Source organism: Myotis brandtii, unplaced genomic scaffold, assembly GCF_000412655.1.
Source record: "Myotis brandtii unplaced genomic scaffold, ASM41265v1 scaffold626, whole genome shotgun sequence".
Classification (NCBI taxonomy): domain Eukaryota; kingdom Metazoa; phylum Chordata; class Mammalia; order Chiroptera; family Vespertilionidae; genus Myotis; species Myotis brandtii.
This window is the reverse complement of record NW_005370394.1, coordinates 207,882-219,730: the sequence shown is the minus strand read 5'-3', so window position 1 is coordinate 219,730 and position 11,849 is coordinate 207,882. Positions and strand designations below refer to the sequence as shown.

At 35.6% G+C, this 11,849-nt stretch overlaps 1 protein-coding gene across 2 annotated transcripts in view; it reads left to right on the top strand.

The window, feature by feature from the left end:
• Positions 1 to 11,849, top strand: part of TEX9 (testis expressed 9) — a 48,504-nt gene that overhangs the window by 413 nt on the left and 36,242 nt on the right. The window contains exons 1-4 of one of the 2 annotated variants that reach the window (XM_005880118.2): positions 71 to 118; positions 223 to 308; positions 9,496 to 9,559; positions 11,429 to 11,508. In XM_005880118.2, coding sequence (XP_005880180.1) covers positions 92 to 118; positions 223 to 308; positions 9,496 to 9,559; positions 11,429 to 11,508 — 257 coding nt within the window. In that variant the 5' untranslated portion in view covers positions 71 to 91. Of the gene's footprint in view, positions 1 to 70; positions 119 to 222; positions 309 to 9,495; positions 9,560 to 11,428; positions 11,509 to 11,849 lie in introns of those variants that run through there. The other variant, XM_014528238.1, reaches the window with a different exon arrangement.

The following is an 11,849-nucleotide window of genomic DNA, read 5'->3' as shown; positions in this document are numbered from 1 at the left end:
TCGGCGCCTTCGGCGTGAGGATGCCCGAAAGGAGGCAACTCTCGCGGGAAGCTACTCTGTTGCCTCGGTAACGGCGTCCGGGCCGCGAAAGATGGCAGGTCGAGGTCGTGGCGTGAGGGTCGGTTCAACCCCAGACTCCTGGGTCGCGTATAGGTTCGGGGCGGGGTAGAGGACCAGAACCTCTTTTAATTCTGGGTCTGAACGTCCCCGTCTCTTTTACAGAGACGGACAGGGACTCCGCTCCCGCCCCGCGTTCAGCAACCTGCTGCGCCGCGCCGGGACCTCCTCGCCAAGGAGGAAGACTATAAGTAAGACATTGGGCGGTTCAGCTCTTCCTTCGTTCTTTCGCCTAAAAGTGAGGCTGCTTACACGGGCTTTTCCTGGTGACGGGAGCGTTGGGACAGCTCACTGCCCAGCATTCTCTTCCGTCTTTTTAACTTGAGTTCGCCTGCGTCCAACCAAGGTGTTCGAAGTGAGCGAAATTTTAATTTAATCCGAGCCTACATGTTCGTCGGTGAGATGATACTGCTGGACGCGGTTAGGACAGCCGGAATTGCCACGGATAGCTCCGTTTATAGTTTAAGGAATTCCACTTGATTCCAATTCCCTAGAGCAGTGATGGCGAACCCTTTGAGCTCGGCGTGTCAGCACTTTGAAAAACCCTAACTTAACTCTGGTGCCGTGTCACATATAGAAATTTTTTGATATTTGCAACCATAGGAAAACAAAGACTTATATTTTTGATATTTATTTTATATATTTAAGTGCCATTTAACAAAGAAAAATCAACCAAAAAAATGAGTTCGCGTGTCACCTCTGACACGCTTGTCATAGGTTCGCCATCACTGCCCTAGAGTTTACGTATGTAAATGTCTTGTAGGCTTGGTTTCTAAATGGAAAGCCTGTTTCTCAGGGCGTTTGGAATGTTCTCGTCCACGTTTGGTGGGATTGGGAGGAGGATTTCATTTCTTTATCAGCTCAACATAATTGCAAACGATCCTGACAACATGCGTTTTCATTCTCAGACGATTTCACTCTTCATCCCCCAGTTTTCACACAGACGCCGAGAATAATCTTTTAATTTGATCGTAATGTTACAGAAAAACCGGAGAAGAACCAAGCAACGCTTAGAGAGATGGAGTTACATTTATTACGCGCGGGCCCAGAGGAAAATGTCTCTCAAATTCTGGGTGAAATCACACACAAAGTTTCCCATATTTATACTATTTTACGTTCTTTGTCCTCCAAATATGAAGGTTTTCCGGTTCCCTTTGCAAGTCCTTAAAGGGCCCAATGTGCTGGGGCTTTGAGACCTCAACCAAAGGCTTGGCCTGGCACCAGCACTGATAACTTTGGGGAAGGTTTAATGGCCTCTCTGAAATGGGAGTAGTCTTACTTTCCTTATTATTTAAGCCAACAAGCATTTACAGAAGCCAGAAATAGCAGGATTAAAATTTCAAACAGCAGTTTTTATATAAGATGGATGCTTTAATGTCATTCCCGTCCCTAATATTTTGCAATGATTCCATGCTGCACTTCGAAAGCTCTGTCAGATCTGACTCCGGCCTCTTGTTTGACCTTGTGCTCTCTCCTTTTTGCCTCCCACACTTCAGCCTAACGGGCCTCAGCTTTTTCCTGGGTGGCAGTCACACATGCTTTCTACCCATAATGCTCAGAGTGGCCTTCCTTGACTATGCTAAGTAGGCACCCCTGTTCTTCTTCTTTTTTTTCTTTATTGTCTTATTAATATTTCTTTGCGTTCCCATACATTCACTTGTGGCAGCGGTTCTCATCCTGTGGGTCGCGACCCCTTTGGCGGTCGAACGACCCTTTCACAGGGGTCGCCTAAGACCATCCTGCACATCAGATATTTACATTACGATTCATAACAGTAGCAACATTACAGTTATGAAGTAGCAATGAAAATAATTTTATGGTTGGGTCACAACATGAGGAACTGTATTTAAAGGGCCAGAAGGTTGAGAACCACTGCGTCTACTGGGTGATGAGTTCCACAAGGTCTGAGACCATGTTTTTATTTACCACTGTATATACCCTTAACAAAAACAAAAAAATTATATTTTAACAGTTCACTTTCTCTTTTAAAGAAACTAATTTGATTTAAAATTTGGAACACATTTTGACAGTTCTTTAAACAGTTAAACAGAGTTACCATGTAGTTTGTACAAAGCACATTTAAAGTTAAAACTGACATGTACACTCTGTAGATGAAAGAAACACATACCATTTGCCATATAGCATGTAGGAACATAATCATCCCTCTCGATTTGATGAAATGGGTCTGTTATTCCTGTTTAAGAGTGTACTTAAGCAACTGACCTGTTGTCCATAAACAATTCAGTTATTTTCATCACTCTACACCAGATAGCACTAAATACCATTTGTTTATTTAAGGGTATGTTTTGCACCTGGCTCTGGCTGTCATTAGGGATATGGTCCAGCTTAAAGGCAGACTGTTTTATTTTAGCAAAAGTTGTTTTGTGGTAAAGATGCCCAGGTGTAATTAGGTCTGTTACCTGTACTCTGCAGTTGCAAATCTGAGATGTTTCAACTTGGTTCCCAAGTTCTGACTAAAGCTTCTAGGTCACTTCTGCACCATGATAAAAGTAAACTGTTTGGCCATTTTTTAAAATTTTATTATTGTGGTGAAATTAGTATACAACATTATATATATATGTATTTCAGGTGTCCAACATTATAATTCAATATTTGTATGTACTACATAGTGATCACTACTATGTCTTAATTACTCCCTCCCTCAACCTCTGCCCCTCTGGTACCTGCCAATCTGTCCCTTGCATCTTTGAGTTTGTTAGTTGGTTTTCGTAGTTGTTGTTTTAGAAGATTCCACATATAAGTGAAATCATATGGTATTTGTTTTGGTCATTCTGATAGGCAAGAATATGAGTTCATAACACAATATTTTGACCACATGTTGTCTTGCTTTTAAGCATATTGTGATGTCTTTTCAGTTACCTGAACACAGGACTTCCCAGGGATTTCAATACAGAATTGGAGGAAATAATCACTAAGAGGATAGACTAAGGAACATGCTGATCATTGAAGTCATTAGATTTTCCAAGCTTCATGTGTACATCATAAAACCAGAGAGCTATAGAATAAGATTGTGTGACCTCTGTTTCAATTGGTCTTGATAACTGGTAGGACAAGCCTTCACCCCCCACCCCCACCTGCCCAACCCCCTGCCTGTAAATGGCAGTTACATTGCATTTATAGATTAATTTGCAGGGAACAGATATCTTTATGCTATTGAATCGTCCCTTCCACAAATGTGGTACACCTCCAGTTATACATGGGTGTTTGAGTGTCCTTTACTATTATTTTATTATATTACTACATAAAAGTCTTTCATATGTAATTTTTTCAAGGTTCTATATAGTTTTTGTTGCTATAATGAATGGCTTTTTTTTACCTACTACATTTTCTAATTGGTTAAATGTGTAAGAAGACTGATTTTTGTGTGTTGATCCTAACACCAGTGTTTATATAGATTAAGATCATCAGCTCTGCTTAACTTTTTGTTGTTGTTGTGGTATCATGGCTATCACTTATTACAATAAAGGATACAAAGCAAAATCAGCAATAGGAAGAGGTGAATGGAGTGAAGTCAAGAGAAAACCAGGCAAAAGCTTTAGAATCCTCTCTCTCTCGGAGCTTTAAAAAAAAAAAAAAGAATGAATATTGAATTTTGTCAAATGCTTTTTCTGTGTCAATTTATATGATCATATGGATTCTACCAATCCATGAACATGGTATATTCTTCCATTTGTTAATGTCTTCTTCTATCTCTTTTTCCAAGGTCCTGTAGTTTTCTGAGTACAGATCTTTTACCTCCTTATTTAAGTTTCTTCCTTGGTATCTTAATGTTCTTCTTGCAATGGTAAATGGGTTTTTTGTTTGTTTGTTTCTCTTTTTATCTTAATTTTTAGGGGCCCCACTTTTAGTAACTTATCACTGTTTGAGGTTTGCTATAGAGTTTTGGTAGGTTTTTTTTAATCAGGTTAAGGACACTGTTCCCCTTAATTCCTCTTTTGAATGAATGTTAAATCTTATCAAAATTCCACGCCCCCCCCCAAATTAATTTAGGTGATGAAATGTGTTTTTTTTTTTCACCTCCTTGTTTAATGTTTTAACATACTGCACTACAAAGGCAGATTCTTATTTTCTTTTTAAAAACTACTAAATCTGCTTTCATTTTATGTAGGTTTTTTAAAATTTATGAACAAAAGTAAAATTGGCCTTTCAGTTTTTTCCCTCATTCTTTTCATTTCTGGTTTTGATACCAGTATTATCCTTGTCACATGAAATAAGCTGAATGGCTTTTCAATATTGTCTTATTCGGTTCTTGGAAGCTTTTTGTTATCAGGGATCATCTGCTCTTTGACTAAAATTGTGAAACAGCCTGGGGTGACCTTTTTTGCTTGTTAATTTAATTTCATTAGTAATTGTTGCTTCTAGAATAGATTTTGGTTATTTGATAGTTTTCTAGAAAAGTGTCCATTTAATATGTTTTAAAATATATTAAGTTTATTCTAATTAGCTCTTATGTTTTAAATCTTGACTGTAATCCAATGCACACCTTTTGTGGACTTACCAATATTGTTTATATATTTTATTGATTTTTTTCAGAGAATTAGCTTTTGGTTTTATTGCTAATTTATGTTTTCTTTAAAATTACATTAGCTTTATCTTTATTATTTTTATCTCTTCTAATTGCGATGGATTTATTGTTTTGTTTTCTTATTTTTTTAAAATATATTTTTATTGATTTGAGAGAGGCAGGGGGAGGAAGAGCGAGATAGAAACATCAGTGATGAGAGAGAAGCACTGATTGGCTGCCTCCTGCATACCCCTCACTGGGGATCAAGCCCACAACCTGGCATGTGCCCTGATCAGAATCGAGCCTGGGACCCCTCAGTCTACAGGCTGATGCTCTATCCACTGAGCCAAACCAGCCAGGGTTGTTTTCTTATTTTTAAATAAATACATTTAATTTCTGTAAATTTCTCTCTGACTATAGCTTATCTATTTTGTAGGACCTGTTTTGATATATATTTCTTTTTTGGTCATTTAAAGTTTTAAATATTTTATGATTTTCATATTAATTATTTAAAGAGTGTGTTTTTTAGTTTCTAAACATATTGGTTTTCTTGTTTTATTTTTATTTTAAAAAATTATTTTAATTAAACTATAGTCATAATGTATATAACATTGATTTTCAAAAATGTATTGAAACTTAGTTGTGATCAAGTACATGTTCTTTTTTTAAAAATAATCTTTGATATTAAGTATATTTACTATTTGTTGACCATCTGTTAGAGCAGACTAATTAATTTTCATGTCCATAATATCAGTATGTCACCATTTTTTTCTACTGGCTGTATTGGTTTCTTAGAGATGTACTAAAATCAACTATAACTATAATTGAAAAATAATCTATAATAATATAAGCGTAATATGCTAATTAGATCCGACGTCATTCCGGACGTCCTTCTGGACAAAGCCAGGGCCAGATGGAAGGCCGGGTCCTGGGTGCCAGAAGGAAGCTGGTGCTGGCAGCCGGGGGAAGGAAGGCCTATTCTTGCATAAATTTTGTGAATCGGGCCTCTAGTCCTATATAATAAAAGGGTAATATGCAAATCGACCAAACGGCAGAACAGTTAGTCACCATGATGCACACTGACCACCAAGGGGCAGCTGGTCAATGCTGGAGCTGCCCTCTGGAGGTCAGTGTGCTCTCACAGGGGGAGCGTCGCTCAGCCACAAGCCGGGCTCACCACTGGCAAGCGCAGTGGCCCGCCTCCGCAGCAGTGCTAAGGATGTCCAAGGATGTCCAACTGCAGCTAAGCAGTCAGTTGGACATCCCCTGAGGGCTCTGGAACTGCAAAAGGGTGCAGGCCGGACTGAGGGACCCCCCCCCAGAGTGCACAAATGTTGTGCACCAGGCCTCTAGTTATTCATATAATTGTGTCCATTTTTGTTTGGGGGATATATTATTTATTTAAATCCTCTAGATCAGTGGTTCTCAACCTTCTGGCCCTTTAAATACAGTTCCTCATGTTGTGACCCAACCATAAAATTATTTTCCTTGCTACTTCATAACTGTAATGTTGCTACTGTTATGAATCGTAATGTAAATATCTGATATGCAGGATGGTCTTAGGCAACCCCTGTGAAAGGGTCATTCAACCGCCAAAGGGGTCGCGACCCACAGGTGGAGAACCGCTGCTCTAGATGAATTATTCCTTTCATTAGTATGTCATCTCTGTCATATCTTTTTTCATTTATATTCAAACTTTTTATGTCATTTAGCTTTAAGAGTATTCCTTTTATATCGTGTCTGATAATTTCTGCCTTCTAATAAGTGAATTTATTTATATTATTTTGCTTGTTAATTTGACGTTGTTTTGGCTATCTTATTTTGTGTTTTGTATTTACTATGCCTTTCCTTTAGTTCTTATGACTTCTGTTGGATTGAATGAGTTTATATTGTCTTCACTTTTACTGGTGTGGAAATACTGCTTTAACTTGTTTTTGTTTTTTCCTGCCTGTGAAGTTAAATATTGGAGTATACTTTCCTTCCTCTTTGTTTGAACACCCCTCTTTGTTATTTTTATAGTCTGTACTAATTTAGATTTATCATTATGTTTTCTAATTTCTTATAATTCTTTTTTTCCAAGTTCAGTTTTCTTCTTCCTGAAGTGTAGACCCTTCATTACTTATTTCTGTGAAAATTTGAGTCTTAAATTCTCCATTCTTTCTGAAAAATTTCTTCCTTTGCACTTATTGTTCAAAGACAGTTTAGCTGAACATAGAATTCTAGATGGTCTATTTTTTCCACTCCACAGTTTAAAGAATATTCTCTTGGTCTTTGAAGTTCTGCAGTGTCACTATGATATATAAGGTGTGGGTTTGTTTTCTTAACTCTGCTTGAGATTCATATTTTTCTTTATTTCTGGAAAATTCTCAGCATTATCTCTTTAAATATTGACATTCCCTCCTTATCTGGGATTTCCTTCTGCACCTTCTATTAGGTAGATAAAAATCTGTCTTTGTCATGCAGTCTATTTTTAGTGGATGTTAATCTCTCTTTTGTATTGTTATCTTTCTGTTTCTCTGTACCTCCTTGTAAGTGATTTCCTCTTATTTGTCTGGTAGTTCATTCATTCCTTCTTCAGTGCATTCTGTTGTCCAACTTATCCATTGAGTTTGAGGTTTTAATTTCAATGACTGTGTTTTGATTTTTGTAATTTCTGTTTTGTTCTTTTCCATATTTAGTGTTCTTTTGTAATGTTTGGTTCTTGCCTGATGGGTTCTATTCTTGCTTTTTTGTTTTTTTAATGAAAAATGTTTATTTAATTGTTTTATTATCTTCAATTCTTATACATTTTTTTTTTTTTGTATCTGCTGATTATCCCTCTTGGTGACTTGGTTCTTTAGGCAATTTTGTTATCTTTGTGAAGTCATCTTTAGCAGGGTTTACTTTCTGAGAGAGTTCTATATATTGTCAATGAGTAAATGTCCCTAAAGATGGTTTTGCATTTAGCTTAGAGTTTTGACTGGTTCTAGGCCAACTTTCTATATTAAAGTTTTGGCATAGAGCCTCTATATACCATCTTGGTAAGAAAAACTTGGACCACATTTCTGTATGCTCTTTCTACTCACAAGAGATTCTTTTTCACCAATGGCTATAGTTTCATTTCTGTTCACCTAAAATTATGGGTAGTGTTTTTGTTTGTGTTTAATAAGTGTAGCTCTCCATGACTCCCACACGTGCATCATTTTTTAGCTGTTAAGCTATTTTGTCTTCTGTTCCTGTTAATTGTTCTCACTTTTAGTTGCTGCTTTATTTTTGGTGCCAGGTTATTTTCCTTGCCTGAGTTTGAGCTTAGCAATATAGCCTTTTTTACATTACATCTATTGAGCTTAGCAGTATAGCCTTCATTACATTATTTCTGTGGGTTTGAGCAGAATAAAAGCCTTCTGAATCATTTTGGTCTACTACATTTCCCAGAGGCTTCTAATGGTTCTTGTTAGGGAAATATGAAAACTCAGATAATGCCATCTTAAATGGAACTTTAAGCTTTTATTAGTTATTTTTCTTTTGATTAATTCATCCTAAGATGTAAAAATATTTTCTGAAACATTGGACTATTTTAAGAAGAGATATGTTACTGCTTTATTTTTTTTTTTCAGGGGTGGTTGGTTGGTGTTGTAAGTGGTTTGTTTACTTCAGAATCACATATTGGGGGAAAAACAGCAAAGTATCTAATTTTTAAAAATTGCTCAACATATTTTCTTCATATAACTGCAAAAGATCCTAAATATTCCAGAAATTTTTAAATTCTATTTTAGTCTATGAATAGAATTAAAAAAGTTACATGCTTTTGAATATGTTTATTATAGTGTTACATTTATGTATGTATGTATGTATGTGTTAATTCTCACCTGAAGATATTTTTCCTGTTAATTTTTTTGAGAGTGGAGGGGAGAGACAGAGAGAGAAACATGGATGTGAGAGAGACAAATTGGATTGGTTGCCTCCTGCATGCTCCCTGTCTGAGGGGGTGGGGATGAGATCAAGCCTGCAACCTAGGCTCTATCCATTGAGCCAAACAAGCTAGGGCTATATTGTTACCTTTAAAAGTGAAAAAAAAAAGGGGGGGACTTGAACTAACAATAGGAATAGATTGATACATACATTATGTTAACTTCAATTTATTAAAGTATTTCATATCCATTTAAGGCACTAATTATAAAGAGATAAACATATTCCTTCTGTTTGTTATGGGAAAACATAGTGCAAAATTGTGAATATGCTATAGATGAAAAATAAAAAAGGAATAGAATAAAAATGTCACAGCAACACCCGAGGCCAAAGCAGGCTTCTCTCCCACCCTGCCCCACCCCTGTCCCCAGTTGGAGTTCATCCCAAGATGATGAAGAGTGGCATTGAGTTGAACCCACCAGTTTATTCTTCCCAAATAAGCCATTACACCTGAAATGAGGGCCAGAGAGAAGACAAGAGTTACACTGTTTGAATTTCTACCACAAAAAAGGAGGAATCATGGGCAGTTGGAGATGAGTGTTCTAGTCATTTTGTTAATTTTAGAATAAAAAGTCATTTGTTTTGGAATTTGTTGATTAGCTAAAGCAGTGATAGCAACACGTGAACTCATTTTTTTGGTTGATTTTTCTTTGTTAAATGGCATTTAAATATGTAAAATAAATATCAAAAATATAAGTCTTTGTTTTACTATGGTTGCAAATATCAAAAAATTTCTATATGTGACACGGCACTAGAGTTAAGATAGGGTTTTTCAAAATGCTGACACGCCGAGCTCAAAAGGTTCGCCATCGCTGAGCTAAGGTATAGTTACTGAAATTTAATTACTTTTATTTTTGTTAGAATATTCAGTATATTCCAATTAGTAAATTATTTTCTGCTTTTAGGCGTTTAAATGCAGAATTGGAGGCAAAAACAGCTGATCTCGTTCGACAAGCTGAGGAAGCAATAGTAAGTAAATGTTAGTAGTAATTCCATGTAAGTGTGCTAGTTTTTTTAACTTTTTAAATTTGATTTATAACATGCATACAAAAAAGTACCCAAAGCATAAATTTTAAGCTCAATGAATTATTAAAAATTGAACATGAATATATGTGTAGGTAGGTAGGTGTGTGTATATATGCATGCATGCGATTTTTATAAGCATATATTTTCTAAAAGCCACAAAGTGTTTTCCATTTAGATGTCCAATCATAAGAACATTAATATTTAATAAATTTTCCAACTATTTTAAGATTAATATTTGAGAATAGCTATGTAGAATTAACACTGGTAATTCTGTAAGGAAGGAAATAACATTGTCTCTGGGCAAAAGCTGGATAAAGGATAACAATTATTAGATGGTAATTTACTTCTTATTCAGATGGTAATTTGTTTCTTAAATTCCTCAGATGCCTATTACTTACATTCTTAGGGCTAGCTAGACCATATCAGATTTATAGTTAGGAAAAATGTAATGAGGTTATAACACTAGACAATGTAAGCATATTTTACCCCATTCTGGGTACCAATTGGTTATTCCTGCTTTAAGCATCCATCCTTATACATCAGTACTCCCATTATGAAATGATAGTATATAGTAGCATTCCTTAGAGCAGTGGTTCTCAACTTTCCTAATGCCACGACCCTTTAATTCAGTTCCTCATGTTGTGATGACCCCCAATTTCATTGTTACAAATTGAACATAATTAAAGCATAGTGATTAATCAGAAAAACAATATGTAATTATATATGTGTTTTCCGATGGTCTTAGGCGACCCCTGTGAAAGGGTCGTTTGACCCCCAAAGGGGTCGCGACCCACAGGTTGAGAACCGCTGCCTTAGAGAAATAAAGTGGCTGCTTTAATTTTTTTTTTTTTTTTTTTAGTTCTTACCCTAATTTAATTATAATTCTTTCTTTTAAACCCTACCCTCCACCCCACTTTGGAGTTGATGGGTGCAGGAAAGAGGTGATATTTTATTTTAAGGCCTTATACATATCCATCATTATTTGTTAGAGTAGTATATATGACATTTCAGGTAATATATTTTTATAATGGATGCAGATTTGCTAGTTGCATTTGTAATTAAAAACTTATTTAAAAAGAAATATTTTTATTACATCTTTTAGTTTTGCCAGTGTCTGAAGAGCCAGAAAATGCTTGAAAAAGAAATCCAAAGTTATGGTAGAATGAGGGATTCATTATGTATTCTGCTCCAAGAGCCCTCTAATAAGGACCTTGTAATTTATTTATTTAAAAAAAAAAGAGTAGAGTAGAAAACTGGGAAGGGGTGGGAAAGAGGAGAGGGCATTCCTGCCCCCGCAGAAACTGATAGTTATAATTATTGTCACATTGAATGTTTGTTTGCTCCCTTTTATTTCTTGATATATCTTTGCCAAAAGATTTTACTCTTAGTGCTTCTTTTTTAGCCTTTTCATGGTATTCTTAATATTGTAGTTCTGTGTTATTTGCGACAAATTTTTCTACCCATCTAATGGATTTATGTTTTCATTTCTTGTGAGTATAATTTCCTTTGCATATTACACAGAACTGAAGATTCTAATGTAGGGTGGAAGCAGGAGTGGGATAAGATCATATAAAGGCATTGACATACTAACATTTTCCCCTTAGAATTGACTTTCTTAACCCAGAATGGATGAAAGGTGCAACTACATTGTTACAAACCTTATTTTCATACCATGTTGTTTAGAATTCTGTGCCTCAATTTCGTGGAAGCGGTGGACAAATCTGAAATGGTTAATAATAAAAAAGGCACTTAAATAAATCCTATTTTTGTTCATTTTTTTCCTATGTGACTTATCTTTATTCATTTAACTAGAGAGATCAGCAAGAAGTACGATCTCAGCCTATTTCAGCACAAATTAAATCATATGAAGATGATGATGATTACAGTTTAAGGTAAGTGACTTAAATTCTTAAACACCTTTTTAAAAACTGGGTAAATGCTTTAAGGTTGTTTTTATTTTTAAGATCTAATCAACATATAACATTATATTAGTTTCAGGTATACAGCAATTTGATATTTATGTATTGTGGAATAGTCATCATAATGAGTCTAGTTAACAACTATCATATAGCTGGCTACAGAATTTTTTGTTATAATGAGAACTTTGAAGATCTACTTTCTTAGCAACTTTCAAATATGCATTACAATATTATTAACTATAGTCGTTATGCTGTACATTACATTCCCATGACTTATTTATTTTATAACTGAAATTTTGTACCTTTTGATTCCC